Here is a 19867-nt window from a genome sequence, read left to right as displayed (position 1 = left end):
TACAGGATTTGCTTCCTTTTCTTTCCTTCTCTGCTGCCATTCTGACTTACTGTTGTGATAGTTCAACCAAGATGCAGAGAGGTGAACGTAAACAATTTGAATAATCAGTACAAGCTCCTTCCAGTCTATTAAAGACAATGATTCCACATTTCAAACAGGCTTCAGGGAATCTTGGAAGCATTTTCTGTGTCCTCCCCTGGAACATTGGCCATGCGTGAGTTTAGGAAATAGGACCTGGACAGTGAGATAGTTATTCACCTTCCAGTTAAACAAGCCAGTCCATCATCCCTGTGTGCAGAAGTTTAGACTGAATGATGATGGAGCCTGAACTGAGAAGTGCGCGAGTACTTTCTTCATCATCTCCCTGTTGAGTCTGATGGATGCATTCGAGGGATTTGTGATAGAATTTATCTTCCAGTTTGTAAGTAACACTGATGTGTAGTCTGGGTCTCACTGCAGCATAGGGGCTGTTGGCAACAGCTACTCTGCACACTTGCATTTTCTTCAGCTTGTGGTAGTCTTTACTTTCAAACAGTCATTGTGATATCTTGTAGAATGCTGAGCTGATACAATTTTTCAGATGTTAGATCTCCTCACCTGTGACTTTTTGTGTGAGGTACATGGCAGCAAAGGTAAGGGAAATGCTCAGCACATTCTCCTTCAATATGTAAGGGAAGTGAAACATTTAACTAACCAGCATAGCTTGATATGAGTTCAATATTGGCAACGCTCAAGGAGAGATAAAGTTGTATGTAGAATTGAAAAGATCATGTGTGGTTTGGATAATATCTGTTGTAAAGCCGATAACCACAAGACAAGCTCAATATCCTGCAGAAAAGTTCTGATCCAAGTGAAACATTAACTTTGTTTCTCTCTGCACAGAGTTTGTGAGACCTGCTAAGCATTTCCAGAACTTTCAGTTTCATACAAAATTTTTGTAGTTTCAGTTCCTCCCCATAATTTGACACCATGACATTCAGTGGTAGTTAGTAAAGCTTTCCAACTTTCTAACACTCTCTGACATTCTTTTATCCATTCACATTGCTTGCATTTCTTCAGCAAACTTGTTTAAGGAGCCACTTTTAATAATTTTGCTGAAATTCAAAATGAACATCCAATAGAATCCATTCATGCTGATACCTTGCAACTTTTTGTGTTTTATCTTCAGCACAGTAAGTTGCAAAATAACCCAGACTTTTGCTTCACCAAGTGCTATTTGGCCTTTCCATAAGTTACTTTTTCTTTGGCAATTTCACTTTAACAAATCATTATGTCCAAATTAGCACTTGGTAATCAATTTGTTCAATTACTGTAAATAGTTTTCTTCATTTTGGCCAAAGACAGTGAAATTGTTTCTTTAGATGATGTCAGCTAACAGTAGTAATGGACAAGTCAGATCCTAGAATAAAATCTTGTATAATAAGTGGCATGCAAACTAGTTTTAGTCAGTTAGTGTGGTGGTTCATCATTGGTAAGTATTTACACGAGGCTAAAGATATTCTTGAACAAAAGAACTGAAGTTTATTACACAGAGGGAACGTTAAAATAAACCAAACAATATGAATAGAAAGAACATTTTAGAAGGATCTTAACACAAACAACAAAGAAATGTTTCAACATTTCTCCCAAGGCCATCTGCTTCAGAGATGCAAATCCATCAAAATTATACTCATGTCTCAATTCTTCCAGTTCCCAATAAAATAGCTCTTCCATTTTCTTTTTGTGGAGCAATAACGAAAAGTTTACAATTCCTTTCTGAGTCTAACTGCATTAAACTTTCATAAGTGTGAAAGCCTAAACCTTTTCCTTTTTGAACAACATGAAGATTTTATTCCAAATTCTCCTGACTTGGAGATGACATGGGCTAGAAAATCACTGCTGCTGCAGTGAACTTTTCCCTGAACTGAACTAAATGCAATTGTGCTGGAAAAGCACAGCAGGTCAGGCAGCATCTGAGGAGCAGGAGAGTTGATACTCTGAGCAAAAGCCCTTTGACTCTAATCTCCAACATCTGGAGTTTTCACTTTTGCCAAAAATGTAATTGCATTCTATTCAAACTGAACCCTGGGTTCTCAGCTCTGCCTGTTATAAACACAGAAATATGAACAGCTTCTCCATTAACACTGCAAGGGTCTAAAAGGTAAAAACAATGACTGCAGATGCTGGAAACCAGATTCTGGATTAGTGGTGCTGGAAGAGCACAGCAGTTCAGGCAGCATCCAAGTAGCTACTTGGATGCTGCCTGAACTGCTGTGCTCTTCCAGCACCACTAATCCAGAAACTGCAAGGGTCTGCCAGGCATTAGGTTGTTCTCAAGAATCTTACTGGAATTGTATCACAGGATGGTTACAGTGCAGAAGGAGACCATGTAACCCATCACGGCTGCACTGGCTCTTCAAATGACCATCATTACTCAGTGCCAATCTCTGATCTTTCCCCACACACTTGAACACTGTTTCTATCCAAATAATCATCCAATGCTCACTTGAATGTGTCAATTGTATCTACCTCCACTACATTTCCAGATAGTGCATTCTATACCCTAACTGCTCGCTGTGTGAAAACGTTTTTTTTCTCAGATCACACTTGCTTCTTTTGCACATCCCTTCCAATATATACCCTCACATAATGAAGGACAATTAAGGATGGGCAATAAATGCTGGCCCAGCCAGTGACACAGCACTCCTACAAATGACTCATAAAAATTTGTTCTTCTCCATCCGATTGTCTACAGACTACATTCAGCAAAGCAATTGTACACTTTTTCTTTCCTTTCCTTGAGGCAATTTGACTCTATCTTTGATCTGAGTGAGACATTCTCTTTCTCCCACACTGTACTGCACTCCTTAAACAATTCTGCTTCCCATCCGTTTTTCCTTCCTTTTCTACCTTTCCTTTTAAACCTATCATTGGGGTTGCTTCTGGTTTTTTCTTTTGTAAAATGTGAACAGTGAAGCGGATATGCATCAGTAACAAATAACTGATTTTATACCAACTGACTGGAGTTCACAAATCAACAGTCTGCCTGCCTGTCTTTTGTTTCTGACATGATCAAGCTGGTAGTATTCACTGGTGGTAAAGTTCTTGGTGTTTATTGAACATGACAGACAGAATCTCTTACACATTGTTCAGGGTGCTCATCAATTAAGAACTGGATTTATGAAGTATTTTGATGTTATGTCTAAAGATATGAGAACCAATCTTGCTGAGATACAGTTCAACAGACAGATCTTGTACTGCATTTACAAATCACCTGACCTGAATCAAGTGAAGCCCAGGTCTGTTCCTCATCCTATGCCGCATATTATGCTCTTCCAACAAGTGTCATTGCACAGTGTGAGAATTGGAAACACAAGCTGATTGTGCACTTTCCCCTCACTATCTCAGCAGTGGTGAAATCAACTCTGCACAGACTGGGAATTAAACTGGGAACTTTCCCGGCCTGGTCATTTTCAGGAGAAAATCACTGCACTGTCTGGAAGACAGAAAGAGTTAAACTTTCTGATGACCTGTTTCCTTTCCTGAGCTGAGCTGCAGTATATAACTAAATTAATGCTCACTACCTCATTGAAGTATGTAACCCTTTAAATACGATGCTGTAATTCTGAAGAATTCCCTACTATTCATGAAAAATGGTTTGCTTTTTTCACAGTTATGACAAAACTGCAATTATTGGATCTTATCCCAAATGGAGGAGATATCCAGTTCCAAAGTTTAATCAGACCATGAGACAGAAAATGGTGACAAGGAATCTCCATTGGACAGACAAGCTGGTGCAAAATGGCTACCAGAATCACAGCTTCACCCCTGAAGAAAGGTCAGAGGGAGCGTTCATTATGAAAATGATCGAATGGCCTAAACCACTGAACTCTGCTGTGCCCTTTCAGAAAAGCAGTGACCCATCACACAGTCGCTTTGTAATTTTAAATTCACCAAATACTTTCTATGTGGGAGTTCAGTTACAAGTGATACTGCAGATGAGTGATTTTCAAGGTCACCCGAACTGATATGGGGGTGACTATCTCTAAGCTCGGATCCACACCCCAGCTTTAAAAGCTGGTTCAGCAGGAACAGTTATAGATGATGAAAATGGAATTTACTATATCAATTTTAATTTATCTTGGGGAAAGTTGAAATCTCCGTTTTACTGGGTCATCCCAGTGAAGGGATCCAAGTACTAAAAAAATTGCGTGAGGAGCGGCCAGGGAGCGTGTATTTTAAAAGCATCTTCAGATGCTAGAGTGCTCCAGAGACCACTGTCTGTAATCTTTATTTGCCTCCATCTAAACTACTCTGTAATTTTACTGATCCCTGGACTGGGGAGCCTTGGTTCTGGTAATCCAAGATGGAGGACAGGAAAAATTTCTGGCTGTAACAGCTGCTCCTTTTTTTGAGGTATTTTAGGTGCTGGAGGTTATTTCCACAACAGCAGTTTTAAAGAGAGAGAGAGAGAGAAACCTGCACAGTTACTGCCTTTGCTGTTTGAATTCATTTATTGCTGGATATCGAAGTACATCTGGGGAAATTCTCAAACGGTGAAATTCACATCTGATCTTGGAGGAACTGTTGGGCGAAGTTCACAGCACAAAATCAGATAAGTTACTCATTGTTTTAAGTGTGGCCTACATAGAATCTGCAGTAGTGATCAGAGTAGGTTCTTTCTTGATTATATGTTTTTGGAGATATGTCTCTTGATTAAACTTAAAATATAAGCCATAACTGTTAATTTAACTTGGGGCAGTGTTTGCAGAGGAATAAGGCGGTGTTATTTTCTGGGTCTGTAGATTGTGAAAGAGCAAAAATAGCCTTTAATGGATGATATGTACTTCTTGTCAGATGTGGGAGTTTAAAGAGAGTTTAAGGGTTACTGTGGATTATATCTGCCATAAATGCTGCTGGCTGAAAAGCTTATCAGATTGAATAGATTGGCTGGAGACACAGTTAGAAGAGATGAGGAATTTGCAACAGCAACAGTATGTGATGGATGGCAGTTATAGGAAGGGGGGGTGGCGGGGGGAGTCTCAGGTACAGTCACATAGATGGGTTAACTCCAGGAAAGGTAAAAAAGGTAGGCAGCTAGTGCAGAAGTTTTTTGTGCATATACCCATTTCAAACAGGGATGCTGTTTTGGAAAATGTAGGGGGTGATGGATTCTCAGGGGAACATAGCACGAACAGCCAAGTTTCTGGTATTGAGACTGGCTCTAATGCAACGAGGGGTATGTGTGGCTTCCAAGAGATCAATTGTGTTAGGGGATTCTGTAGTCCGAAGTACAGACAGATGTTTCTGTGGCTAGCAGTGACAAAGCAGAATGGTGTGTTGCTTCCCTGGTGCCAGGATCAAGGACGTCTCAGAGAAGTTGCAGAATGTTCTCACGGGGGAGAGGGCGCAGCAAGAGGTCATTGTCCGCATTGGAACCAATGACATAGGAAGGGAAAAAGTTGAGATTCTGAAGAGAGAGTATAGAGAGCTAGGCAGAAATTTAAAAAGGAGGTCCTTGAGAGTAGTAATATCTGGATTACTCCAGTGCTATGAGCTAGTGAGGGCAGGAATAGGGGAATAGAGCAGATGAATGCATGGCTGAGGAGCTGGTGTACAGGAGAGGATTCACATTTTTGGATGTTTGGAATCTCTTTTGGGGTAGAAGTGACCTGTACAAGAAGGACGGATTGCACCTAAATTGGAAGGGGACTAATATACTGGCAGGGAAATTTGATAGAGCTGCTCGGGAGGATTTAAACTAGTAAGGTGGGGGTGTTGGGACCCAGGGAGAAATGAGGAAAGAGATCAATCTGAGACTGGTACAGTTGAGAACAGAAGCGAGTCAAACAGTCAGGGCAGGCAGGGGCAAAGTAGGACTCATAAATTAAACTGCATTTATTTCAATGCAAGGGGCATAACAGGGAAGGCAGATGATTAGATTAGATTACTTACAGTGTGGAAACAGACCCTTCGGCCCAACAAGTCCACACCGACCCTCCGAAGAGCAACCCATCCAGACTCATTCCCCTACATTCACCCCTCCACCTAACACTACAGGCAATTTAGCATGGCCAATTCACCTAACCTGCACATCTTTGGACTGTGGGAGGAAACCAGAGTATCCGGAGGAAACCCACGCAGACACGGGGAGAATTTGCAAAATCCACAGACAGTTACCTGAGCTGGGCATTCAACCCGGGTCTCTGGCGCTGTGAGGCAGCAGTGCTAACCACTGTGCCACCATGCTGCCTAACTCAGGAACATGGGACTGGGATATCATGGCAATTACAGAAACATGGCTCAGGGATGTTTCTGGCAGCTTAATGTTCCAGGATACAAATACTACAGGGAGGATAGAAAGGGAGGCAAAAGAGGAAGGGGGTGTGTGGCATTTTTGATAAGGGATAGCATTACAGCTGTGCTGATGGAAGATATTCCCGGAAATACATCTAGGGAAGTGATTTGGATGGAACTGAGAAATAAGAAAGGGATGATAACCTTACTGGGATTGTATTATAGACCCCCTAATTGTCTGAGGGAAACTGAGAAACAAACTTGTAAGGAGATCTCAGCTATCTGTAAGAAAAATAGGGTGGTTATGGTAGGGAATTTTAACTTTCCCACCATTGACTGGGACTGCCATAGTGTTAAAGGTTTAGATTGGGAGGAACTTGTTAAGATGTACAAGTTAATTTTCTGATTCAGTATGTGGATGTACCTACTAGAGAACATGCAAACCTTGACTTGCTCTTGGGAAAAAAGGCAGGGCAGGTGACTGAGGTGTCAGTGGGGGAGCACTTTGGGGCCAGCGACCATAATGCTGTTAGATTTAAAATAATGTCTGAAAAGGATAGACCAGACCTGAAAGTTGAAGTTCTAAATTGGAGAAAGGCCAATTTTGACGGTATTAGACATGAACTTTCGAAAGCTGATTGGGGGCAGATGTTTGCAAGTAAAGGGATGGCTGGAAAATGGGAAGTCTTCAAAAATGAGATAACAAGAATCCAGAGAAAGTATATTCCTGTTCAGGTGTAAGGGAAAGCTGGTAGGTATAGGGAATGCTGGATGACTAAAGAAATTGAGGTTTTGGTTAAGAAAAAGAAGGAAGCATATGTCAGGTATAGATAGGATAGATTGAGTGAATCCTTAGAAAAGTATAAAGGAAGTAGGAGTATACTTAAGAGGGAAATCAGGAGGGCAAAACGGGGACATGAGATAGTTTTGGCAAATAGAATTAAGGAGAATCGAAAGAGTTTTTACAAGTACACGAAGGACAAAAGTGTAACGAGGGAGAGAATAGGGCCCTCAAAGATTAGCAAGACGGCCTTTGTGTGGAGCCGCAGAAAATGGGGGAGATACTAAATGAATATTTTGCATCAATATTTACTGTGGAAAAGGATATGGAAGATATAGACTGTAGGGAAATAGATTGTGACATCTTGCAAAATGTCCAGATTACAGAGGAGGAAGTGCTGGATGTCTTGAAATGCATAAAAGTGGATAAATCTCCAGGACCAGAACTCTGTGGGAAGCTAGAGAAGTGATTGCTGGGCCTCTTGCTGAGATATTTGTATTATCGATAGTCACAGGTGAGGTGCTGGAAGACTGGAGGTTGGCTAACGTGGTGCCACTGTTTAAGAAGGGCGGTAAAGACAAGCCAGGGAACTGTAGGCCGGTGAGCCTGACCGCGGTGGTGGGCAAGTTGTTGGAGGGAATCCTGAGGAACAGAATGTACATGTATTTGGAAAGGCAAGAACTGATTAGGGATAGTCAACATGGCTTTGTGCGTGGGAAATCATGTCTCACAAACTTGATTGTGTTTTTTGAAGAAGTAACAAAGAGGATTGATGAGGGCAGAGCAGTATATGTGATCTGTATGGACTTCAGTAAGGCGTTCGACAAGGTTCCCCATGGGAAACTGGTTAGCAAGGTTAGACCTCATGGAATACAGGGAGAACTAGCCATTTGGATGCAGAACTGGCTCAAAGGTAGAAGACAGAGGGTGGTGGTGGAGGATTGTTTTTCAGACTGGAGGCTTGTGACCAGTAGAGTGCCACAAGGATCGGTGCTGGGTCCTCTACTTTTTTCCATTTACATAAATGATTTGGATGTGAGCAGAAGAGGTACAGTTAGTAAGTTTGCAGATGACACCAAAATTGGAGGTGTAGTGGACAGCGAAGAGGGTTACCTTATATTACAACAGGATCTTGACCAGATGGGCCAATGGACTGAGAAGTAACAGCTGGAGTTTAATTCAGATAAATGCGAGTTGCTGCATTTTGGGAAAGCAAATCTTAGCAGGACTTATACACTTAATGGTAAGGTCCTGGGGGGTGTTGCTGAACAAAGAGACCTTGGAGTGCAGGTTCATAGCTCCTTGAAAGTGGAGTCGCATGTAGATAGGATAGCGAAGAAGGCATTTGGTATGCTTTCCTTTATTGGTCAGAGTATTGAGTACAGGAGTTGGGAGGTCATGTTGCAGCTATACAGGACATTGGTTAGGCCAGTTGATCAAAACCTAGTTGAAGTGTAAGGTCTTAAGGAACCTCTTAAAAGCGGTTGAAAGTGCAGGTGTAGTATAGGAAGGGAATTCCAGAACTTGGGGTGTAGACTACTGAAGATCTAGTTGTCAGTGGTTGAGCGATTTTTAAAATTGAAAATGTGCAATTGGGCAGAATTGGATGCAGATGGATATCTGAAACATATAAGGCTGGAGGATGCTACAGAAGTAAGGAGGGGCAAATCTCTGGGAATTGGGATGAGAATTTTGAAGTGTTTCTTGGTGTTTTGTTTTGGTGTCATCACATATTTCACACAGTTCAGGTACTACTTGAGTGAAGGCTGGAAAATGAAAGAACAATTGATATATCACTCTCGTTAACCTCCCAGGACGGTTGCAAGGGCCCGACTGGCAGAGCCAAAGTACTGACAGAAATCAGACTGGGAGTGGTAACTGAGAAAGAACAACATGTTAAAAATCAATGAAATAATATGGAAGATTCAAACTATTCCATGTGTCTCATGATTTCATTAAATTGCTGCAAACCCTGAATAGTACTAAAAGATAAATAATTGTAGACTTTTTGTTTGTGTTGAGCTGATGTTAAATTTATAATGCACCAATTGCAAAGTTTCAATTGTCTCCAAATAATTGTTCTTGCTATATTAAACAGTGAAGATGATTTATCGATTATAATAAGAAATTGGAACGCTTTGGGTTCTTCAGAGATACTGACTAATGCAATTTATTATCCATTGGCAAGTTCCAATTATCATGGAAAGAAAGAACAAAGGAAATTCACTGTACACCATACTTGATTCTGTTCCCTTCAGATAAACCAATCCTTGCAAACAGAGTCATTTGATAATGATCAGTTAGATGGAAAGTGTCCTGTAGTTGAGAGTTTGGTGGGAGTATATTGTGTGGCATTTGAAAGGAAATACCAATGACATTGTAGACTTTGAATAGATTTTGAAATGTTAGTAGTTGCTGTAGAGTTATGATACACTGAAGTACTGGATGTTTTTGAATATGTATAGACTTATACTCGTGGTCCTCATTACCTGCAGGTTCACTACTGACAGAACCATGTGAGGAAGGTTCCAGATCTGATCATTTTTTATTCCCTTGACAGATGCACATGGATCATGCTATACTTCTAGGTCCTTTGTGATAGGTAATGAACTCTTTTACAGCAGTATCTGGAGTTTTGTCATTCTCAGGAGGACAGTGCCCCAATTCCCTATGGCTAATGATATTTAGGTGTATTGTTGGGTGCAATACAGAATAACATTCAGAACAAAAATCAATATACCATGAATAATCTTGCATAGAGTAGTGACTGAGCAAAAAGGCCTTGCAGATCTGTAATGAAAAAGCAACATGAACAACCTACACAATGCTCACGAGTTAACTTCAGCTGAAAACCAGGTATTTCATGCTGCAGTTGTGAATGGAAACCAAGCAAGTAAAAGCAGCAAGAAGAGCTATATCTTGAAGATTAATGTCTTTTATGTTACTGATTGTGTGCTTGGAGGTGCAGGAATATTTTTCCAGTTGCCCAATAAATTAACCTACTTTTTCACCCAGGATCATTTAACCCAATCATTTCTATGTCCATGTTATGGCTCCCCTGGCTGATCTCACTCCTGGCCCCATCCCTGTGAGCTCTACATTTCTCCCTCATTACTTGTTATCTTTCTCTACCCTGACCCTGTGATCCATCATTTGCAATATCTCCTGCCCCACCCGCTGTCTGATTTTTTTGCTAAAGTTTTGTACTATTGGCTTTCCCACAAAGCAGGGCAGTTTCCTGTTAAACTGGCTTGCTGTTGAGCAATAAATCTTCCTGCTATTAATGTCTAGAGAAACCTGCTTTGGCGTGTATCATCCAAAACTCCTCTCTCCCCTCTGGTCTCTAATGATAACTAACTATAAAATCTATGACTCGATAAAATAATCTCAAGTTAAAGGTTTATATATTTAACTTGCTTGAGGTGTAAGCTTTTATCTTAAATAATAAATTTGGGTTGTCTTTTGTATATGCCGGTCTTTACGGTGATACACTGGTTTAATGTGGTGCATCTTTGCATTATCAGTGCAAAAAACATAAAAAGGGCTACATTACCATTCCCACGGGTTATATAATGGTGGAGCCTTCACCTCATGCAGGTAAAATATGTGTAAGCGCATGATTGTTAAATTTAAGATTTGTCATAATTGAAACTTTGAAAATGTATTGATCGATGAATGAGTAGGGTATTGTGATTTCTGTCTTTATTTTCTCTTTATTTGCAGCTCCACCTCTTGGAGAATGTGTCCAGGGACAGCCCATGGTGTTACCATCTGGTTTTTATTATCAGGACCAGTGGATGTCAACAACCTGCAATATTCACCACTTTGACACTCCTGCAAAAATTACAGACTGTCTTCATGGAAAAAGTGTCTTTCTGTTTGGAGATTCCACTGTTCGTCAGTGGTTTGAATATTTGACTGAATTCATTCCAGGTTGGGTTTCTTAAGCTCAGCCTGCTTGTCTTTTGTTGTCTGTTTAATCTAGTTAGTTACTTGTATTTATCTATCTATCTTACATGTAGAATGCTTCATGAATTAACTGTACATGACATTTATAATTGGCTAAAGCACACACCTGAATAAGGGAAAGCAATTGGAAAATGACGAAATACCTCAGGATTTAGGAAAAATATCTAAAGTAACTCAGCATCCAATAAAGTGCAGGTGAAGCAATCAAAAAGATCAAAATCTGCTCTTATACCCTTCTGATCCACTCAATATGAAATGTTTAAAAATATGTATTGCAAAACCACTTTATTTCATCTTAACAATAACACCTTTTATCTTTGAGGATTTTATTAACAATTTTATTTGAGGTCAGAAGTCATACGACACCAGGTTATAGTGCAACAGGTTTATTTGAAATCACAAGTTTTTGGAGCGCTGCTGCTTTGTCAGATGAGTGTACTCTATGCTACATTCTCCCCAAACCCACCCTCCTCTCATTTATCTCTCCAACCTGCAGGCACTCTGCCTCTATTCCTGATGAAGGGCTTTTGCCCGAAATGTCGATTTTTCTGCTCCTCGGATGCTGCCTGAACTGCTGTGCTTTTCCAGCACCACTCTAATCTAGAATCTGGTTTCCAGCATCTTCAGTCCTTGTTTTTACCTAGGTGGAGTGAAAAGAAGTGCACAGGCACAGAATTTACAGGCAGAGAGATCAAAGGGTTGTACAATGGTGTGAGTTTGTACAATCCTATGAGCTCTCTGCTGACAAATTCTGTGTCTGTGTGCTTCTCTTCACTCCACCTAATGAAGGAATAGTGCTCTGAAAGCTTATGATTTCAAATAAACCTGGTGTCATGTGACTTCTGCTCTTGTCCACCTCAGTCCAAACTGGTGAAGAGAGAAACAGAACTAGAACTTAGGATCTCTACAGTTGGAAACAGGGTCTTCGGCCCAACAAGTCCACACCAACTCTCGGAAGAGTAACCCACTCAAACCCATTCCGCTACCCTATTATCCTATATTTACCACTAACTAATGCACACAACCTCCACATCCCCAAACACTATGGACAATTTAGCATGGCCAATTCACTAATCTGCACATCTTTGGAATGTGGGAGGAAACCGAAGTAACCTCAAGCAGGCATGGGGAGAATCTGCAAACTCCACACAGACAGTCACCTGAGGCGGAATCGAACCTATGTCCCTGCTGCTGTGAGGCAGCAATGCTAACCACTAAGCCACTGTGCCACCCCAAAGTTAAAGCATTTTGAGTATAGAACTTATTGACGTCACACCCTGGTGAGCTAGTACGTGAGGTAACTTTTCCTCAGTGATTTGTCTGCAGCCTATTGGCCCTCATTAATTCACCACATGCTTTTCCTGATTCTATGCTGGCCTCTAGTATGCCACTGTTTACATTAGTTATTGCAAGTTTTGGTTCAAATAATGATGCTTCTTCATTAGCAGTGCACTGTTAACTTTTCTTCCTCCAAATATTTCTGTCATTGAGCAGACAGTTTCTATAGGTGAAGAGAAAAACGATTGGACATAAATGTAAGTCCCATCGAGGGGAATTTATAATGGAGGGCGAAATAAATGCTTTGTTCACAAAAGTAACATCAGAAATGTTTGAGAAAGCAGGGTTTAGTGTGAGGGAAAAGTTTAAGTAAATCAATATTTATAGGTAAATTATTTTGGAGTAATTGAAGGCAGTTAAATCTCCAAGGCCTGACACCCCACAGTACTTAAGGAAATGGTCCTAGCAATAATAATTGCACTGGTGGGCATTTTCCTGAATCTATGGACTCTGGATCAGTTCCTACAGATTAGAGGGTTACTGAAGTAACCACCCTAGTTAAGAAAGGAGACAGAGAGAAATGTGGGTATTGTAGACCAATTAGCTTAATATCAACAGTGCAGAAAATGTGAAAGCCCATTATAAAATATTTAATTGTTGAGCACTTGGAAAACAGTGGCGTGATCAGCCAGTGTCAGCATGGATTTATGAAAGGGAGGAATTCTTGACCAATCTTTCAGAATCCTACAAGGATAAAACCTATAGAGTTCATGGAGTAGCGCCAGTGTATGTGGTTTATTTGGACTTTCAGAGGTTTTTGACAGAGATTAGCATGTAAAATGAGAACACATCAGATTAGGGGTTGTGTATTGAGATAGATAGATAGAAACAGGTTGGCAGACAGGAAACAAAGAGTAGGAATAAATGGGACTTTTTCTGAATGGCAAACAATGGGAGTAACTCAGTGCTGGGTTCCAGCTGTTCACAGATGAGGGAACTAAATGCAATATCACCAAGGTGGCAATGACACAAAGCTGATTAGGAAGGTGAGTTGTGAGGAAGATGAGAGAAGCTTCACTTTGATTTGGACAAACTGAAGGAATGGGCGAATGGGATAAATGTGAAGTTCTGGATTAGTGGTGCTGGAAGGGGGAGTTGATATGTTGGGCCATGGGGCGGTTTGGTTGATTGGTGCAGGTGTCCCGGAGATGTTCCCTAAAGCGCTCTGCGAGGAGGCGCCCAGTCTCCCCAATGTAGAGGAGACCACATCGGGAGCAACGGATACAGTAAATGATATTAGTGGATGTGCAAGTAAAACTTTGATGGATGTGGAAGGCTCCTTTAGGGCCTTGGATAGAGGTGAGGGAGGAGGTGTGGGCGCAGGTTTTACACGGTGGCAGGGGAAAGTGCCAGGATTGGAGGTTGGGTTGTAGGGGGGCGTGGACCTGACCAGGTAGTCACGGAGGGAATGGTTTTTGCGGAAGGTGGAAAGGGGTGGGGAGGGAAATATATCCCTGGTAGTGGGGTCTGTTTGGAGGTGGCGGAAATGTCGGCGGATGATTTGGTTGATGCGAAGGTTGGTAGGGTGGAAGGTGAGCACCAGGGGCGTTCTGTCCTTGTTACGGTTGGAGGGGTGGGGTCTGAGGGCGGAGGTGCGGGATGTAGATGAGATGCAGGGCATCTTGGAGGGCATCTTTAACCACATGGGAAGGGAAATTGCAGTCTCTAAAGAAGGAGGCCATCTGGTGTGTTCTGTGGTGGAACTGGTCCTCCTGGGAGCAGATCCGGTGGAGGTGGAGGAATTGGGAATACGGGTAAAGATGCCCTCCAACGCATCTCGTCTACATCCCACACCTCCGCCCTCAGACCCCACCCCTCCAACCGTAACAAGGACAGAACGCCCCTGGTGCTCACCTTCCACCCTACCAACCTTCGCATCAACCAAATCATCCGCCGACATTTCCGCCACCCCCAAACAGACCCCACCACTAGGGATACATTTCCCTCCCCACCCCTTTCTGCCTTCCGCAAAGACCGTTCCCTCCGTGACTACCTGGTCAGGTGCATGCCCCCCTACAACCCACCCTCCAATCCTGGCACTTTCCCCTGCCACCGTGTAAAACCTGTGCCCACACCTCCTCCCTCACCTCTATCTAAGGTCCTAAAGGAGCCTTCCACATCCATCAAAGTTTTACTTGCACATCCACTAATATCATTTATTGTATCCGTTGCTCCCGATGCGGTCTCCTCTACATTGGGGAGACTGGGCGCCTCCTAGCAGAGCGCTTTAGGGAACATCTCCGGGACACCCGCACCAATCAACCACACCGCCCCGTGGCCCAACATTTCAACTCCCCCTCCCACTCTGCTGAGGACATGGAGGTCCTGGGCCTCCTTCACCACCGCTCCCTCACCACCAGACGCCTGGAGGAAGAACGCCTCATCTTCCGCCTCGGAACACTTCAACCCCAGGACATCAATGTGGACTTCAACAGTTTCCTCATTTCCCCTTCCTCCACCTCACCCTAGTTCTAAACTTCCAGCTCAGCACTGTCTCCTTGACTTGTCTGGACTTGTCCTACCTGCCTATCTCCTTTTCCAGCTATCCACTCCATCCTCTCCTCCCTGACCTATCACCTTCATCCCCTCCCCCACTCACCCATTGTACTCTATGCTACTTTCTCCCCATCCCCACCCTCCTCTCGCTTATCTCTCCAGGCTTCAGGCTCACTGCCTTTATTCCTGATGAAGGGCTTTTGCCCGAAACGTCGATTTCGAAGCTCCTTGGATGATGCCTGAACTGCTGTGCTCTTCCAGCACCACTAATCCAGAATCTGGTTTCCAGCATCTGCAGTCATTGTTTTTACCTAAATGTGAAGTTATCCACTTTGGGAGCAAAACTATGAAGGCGCATTGTTATCTGAATGGCAATACGTTGAGAGAGGGGAATGTGCAATGGGCATTGTTGGAGCATAGGAATTGGGTGTCTTCATGTACCAGTTGCTGAGGGTAAGTATGCAGGTGCAGTCGGCAGTAAAACTGCAAATTGATATTTTGACCTTCATAGTGCAATGATTTGCAGGTATGTCATGCTGCAAATATACAGTACACTGGTGAGACCACACCTGGAGTATGGTGCGCAGTTTTAGTCTTCTTAGCTGAAGAAGAATGTTCTTGCAAAGAGGGATTGCAGTGAAGTCTTCCCAGACTGCTTCCTGGGATGGCATATGAGGAGATTGAATCGTTTCGGATTATATTCACTGGAGTTCAGAACAAAGAGGTGGACCTCATGGAAACCTTTAACATTCTAACTGGACTATACAGGACAGATGCAGGAAAGATGTCATTGTTGATGGAGCCCAAACCACAGTCCATGGATGTGGGTAGACCATTTAGGATAAAGATGAAATCTTTCTTCACCTGAGGAATGATGAGCCTGTGGAATTCCCTACCACAGGAAGCAATTGAGGCGAAAATGTCATGTGATTTCAAGAAGGAGTTTGATGTAGCACTTGGGGCCAAAGGGATCAAAGAACGTGGGGAAAGGTGAGAAGAGGTTACTGAGATGGATGATCAGCCACCGTCAGAATGAATGGTGGAGCTGATTGGCCTACTCCTGGTCTATTCTCTGGGTTTCTGTTCTTTAATATCTGAAAGCCGACAATTGGGGCCAGAGGAATTGGGGTGAGATTAGTTGGAAAGCAAGATCCCCATAATCCTACTATCTGCATCTTGCACTTCATGCCAAGTAGCAGTGCAAGGGTTATTGGGAAGTAAGAATGGGCAGAGTGCCATCCTGACATCTCCAGTGTTCTCTGTCATTAGGTATGCTGCTTCTGTTCTGTTATGTTCTCTTCTGATGTATATGACCTTATGCCGTGGCATCAAGTTTAATCAACAATGATTATATAGCATTATGTGAAGGATAATGCATTTGGGATTGAAGAATAACTGGAGGTGTGGAGACTCTGACAAGTGTCTATGCAAGACTAGCATCTTTGGCATGTGAGATCATATTTCTGAATGTTCATCCTGCATCCTAACTGTTAAGGATTCCTGATGACTGTGTGGTGTATTGAACAGATACAGCAGTATGGTCAATCCAGTTATTCAATTAAAAATGTTTCTGACCATTTCAAAAGATCTGTTTCATTCATGGTTACACATCTGTTGATTCTACAGCTCAGTAGCCCCAAGTTTGCCACCTCACTGTTTCTCCGACATGTTCCTAGGTTCCAGACCCAGTTTCAACCTCGCTTTCTTCCAATGACAGACCCTGAGCTTCTGTAAATTTTTGCAGTGGGTCCCTGTGTCTGAAACAATTGTAATGATTGTTCTGATTCATCTCGATAGTGTCAGAACAAACTTCTGGCCCTGGGTGAAAACCTTAACCATGAATCCTCAGTCTCATTCTGTGCAATGTCTCTCCTCCCAGCTCAAGGCTTCTAATTTCCTTCACTGATATGAGTTGCAGTAGTTCTTGGAATACTACTTCCTTTTGTCATCCAGCATTGTCCTCTCCCTGATTGGACCAGGCATCAATATCCGATCCGTGCAATGTTGTCAGCCATTTTGATATCCTGCCTTAGGTTTTAAAAGTGATACAAAATGTGTATCAATGGATAACGCAATATTTATGAAAGAAATAACAAATGAAAGGAAAGAAAAGCAGGAAAATTGTTGTTTAGAAGATAAAATAAAATAGAAATGACAAACAAATGTTGGAAGTGGAATACAGAACAGAACAGTACGAGCTCTGAGGCAAATAGTTAGACAGGGACCAAAGGAATTCAGGTGTGGAGAAGAAATTGAGTAATAGTTGCAGGAAAGGCGACAGTCTTTGTTAACTGTGATCACCTGGTAGAAAATGTTTCAGATGACATCAGTAACATTGAATTTCTTAGTCGAGAGTGTGGTGTTGAAAAAGCACAGCCAGTCGGGCAGCATCCGAGAAGCAGGAGAATCAACATTTTGGCCATAAGCCCTTCATCAGGGATACGGCAATTGAATTTCATAGTCCATAGCGTAACTAATACCAATTAAGGTAATTGTAGTCCTACAGGACCATAGGACTGCTCTCTCATTATAGAGAGACACATGGTGACCCTCAGGTTAAACCACCACCATGCCTCAGGCAAACTGAGAGATTGAGAAGGAGAGCCCTCATGGTCACCTCAGCCAGTACAGGAACTGTTCTGAAGAAGAGTCACTTAACCCAAAATGTTAACCCTGATATCTCTCTGCAGATGTTGCCAGACCTGCTGAGCTAATCTATCAATTTCTGCTTTTCTCAGGGGTAGAATCCATTCTACAAGCATCACTCTGTAGTACAAAGCAGCTGCCCAACCAACTGAGCTAGCTAGCATTGGCAGCACATTGCGAATAGGGCAGCAGTTCGTGCTGGTCTAGAATTGTGCATCAGTTTAAGATGAAGAAACATAGTCATAGAGATGTACAGCATGGAAACAGCCCCTTCAATCAAACTTATCCTTGCTGATCAGATATTCTACATTAATCTGGTCCGATTTGCCAACATTTGGCCCATATCCCTCCAAATCCTTCCTGTTCATAGACCTATCCAAATGCCTTTTAAATTTTGTAATGGTTCAAGTCTCCACTACCCACTCTGGCAGCTTATTCTGCACACACATACCACCCTCTGTGTGAAAAATGTAGATCCCATTTAAATCTTTCCCCTCTCACCTTCAACCTATGCCCTCTACTTTTGGACTCTCTTGCACTGGGGAAAAGACATTCACTATTCACCCTATCCATGCCTCTTATGATTTTATAAACTTCTATAAGATCACCTCTCAGCCTCTGATACTCCAGGGAAAATACCACCAGCCTATTCAGAGTCTCCTATAGCTCAGACCCTCCAAACGTGGCAACATCCTTGTAAATCTATCACAACATCTTTTCTATAACACGAAAGCCAGAGTTGAACGTGGTATTCCAGATGTGGCCTCACCAATGTCCTGTACATAAAAGAAGAATAAGTGATTAACAAACGAGATTGAAGTAAACTAATGGGATATTAGTGTATGATTGTTTGTCAGCTGGTCTGTGCTTGTTGTAAGATATCACATTACGATTATGACTCTCACTCATGACGTGAGCATGCTTGAAAATCTGTGGCTACATTTAGGTGTTCTGTTTGAAACAATATACCCTTCCTATTTCAAACCTATTAATGTCAACAATATTGTGGCATCGCATTTGAAATAATCATGGCCCACCAATCCAATTCAACACTGTTTCAAGCCAGGACCTACACTACATTGCAAATGAACTGGATGAAATTAAAGGAGGAAAGGGCACGGTCATAGCTATCACCTTATGGTCTCATTTCAGCACTTTTCCAGTGGAAGTTTACATCCGAAGACTACAGAATATCCGCAGGTCAATTTTGCAGTTACAAGGGAGGAGTCCAGATACAGTGGTTGTATTGATGACTGCCAATGTGCAGGCCCTTCCAGGAGATGTCAGTCTGTATAACAGTGACTGGTACTCCTACCAGCTTGATATCCTGATGAGAAAGATGTTCACAGGCATCAATGTGGCATTTGTAGATGCCTGGGAGATGACAATAGCACATTACTTGCCATATAATTTACACCCTGAACGAATCATTGTAAAAAATGAAATAGATGTACTTCTTTCATATGTGTGTCCTTCTGGAAATAAATAAAGAAATAACTTATGTATTAGTTCCATTCCAAACAGGTTTTAGTTACTGTGGTCTTCAAAATCTATGTGGGTTTTGGAAAACTGAGATTTATGTACTTGCCTTAAATCAATATACATTTTCAGACATGGATGACAACACACAATTAAACAATTGACCATTCTTAAATTATTCATGTGTGGAAGCACTCATTATAGTTGGAGCTGATAATTTTTTTTTCTTTTTCTGTGCAAAAGTTACATTATAACCGAAGGAATGTGACTTGTGATGATGTTGCTCCTTTCACAAGGTTATGTTGTCTTCGGTTTTTTTCAGTGTGGTCATAAAGGTACAGATTCCAGGGTGTCTAGGTTTGAAGGGTTTTAGGACCAATTTGATTATAGCTAACAGATACTGCCTTAAGAAGAAAAGTTTTACAAGCTTTTAAAAAAAAACATGTACAATGAGAAGGAAGTGGCCAGTCCACCCAACTCGGCTGACTCTGGTTTGGTTTGGTATTAGGAAGCAGTCAGTTTTGAAGCTGCTGGTCAAAGAAGTAATGACATGGAAGAGGGTGTTCCATGCTGAATCTCCCAGCCATCTCCCTGACATCTCACCTGGAAGAACCTGTCTTGGATTTTTCCTTTTTTTGCCAAGGGGTGTTTATGGGGATTGTTGCAAGTATTTCTGTGCTGTACATCTCTCTGGCTCTATGGCTCTATTTGGAACAGCATCATTAAGTTGGGACAATCTGTTGTGTTTTTGGATCAATTAAGTTATTCTTTGTCCTCTTTTGCTTGTGTTTCATTCGGTAATCTTGCAAATAAATTCTGTTTTGTTTAAAACTGTAAGAGAAATTTGCCCAATAGATTAGAGATCACAAAACACAGCTCGAA

The 19867-nt window shown here is 42.0% G+C and overlaps 1 protein-coding gene and 1 pseudogene across 1 annotated transcript; both read left to right on the top strand.

Annotated features, from left to right (window-relative positions):
- The first annotated feature begins 3725 nt into the window (after window positions 1-3725).
- LOC140485856 (NXPE family member 3-like) lies at window positions 3726-4339 on the top strand (annotated as a pseudogene).
- Window positions 4340-9865: 5526 nt separating this feature from the next.
- LOC140485855 (NXPE family member 3-like) lies at window positions 9866-18995 on the top strand. The gene is made up of 3 exons (XM_072584314.1): window positions 9866-9950; window positions 10781-10990; window positions 18541-18995. Exons 1-3 carry the CDS (start codon window positions 9866-9868, stop codon window positions 18993-18995), a joined length of 750 nt encoding a protein of 249 aa, XP_072440415.1.
- The last annotated feature ends 872 nt before the right edge of the window (window positions 18996-19867 follow it).

The sequence above is a fragment of the Chiloscyllium punctatum genome, chromosome 15 (assembly GCF_047496795.1).
Source record: "Chiloscyllium punctatum isolate Juve2018m chromosome 15, sChiPun1.3, whole genome shotgun sequence".
In the NCBI taxonomy this organism is placed as follows: Eukaryota; Metazoa; Chordata; class Chondrichthyes; order Orectolobiformes; family Hemiscylliidae; genus Chiloscyllium; species Chiloscyllium punctatum.
This window is presented reverse-complemented; position numbering and strand designations above follow the sequence as displayed.

What these genes read in the sequence shown, in the direction of transcription:
- LOC140485855 (XM_072584314.1), top strand. Translation starts at nt 9,866, where the DNA reads ATGAACAACCTACACAATGCTCACGAGTTAACTTCAGCTGAAAACCAG. An exon ending in TGTGAATGGAAACCAAGCAA is followed by an intron (nt 9,951 to 10,780) that starts GTAAAAGCAGCA and finishes CTTTATTTGCAG; the next exon opens with CTCCACCTCTTGGAGAATGT. An exon ending in TTTGACTGAATTCATTCCAG is followed by an intron (nt 10,991 to 18,540) that starts GTTGGGTTTCTT and finishes ATAATCATGGCC; the next exon opens with CACCAATCCAATTCAACACT.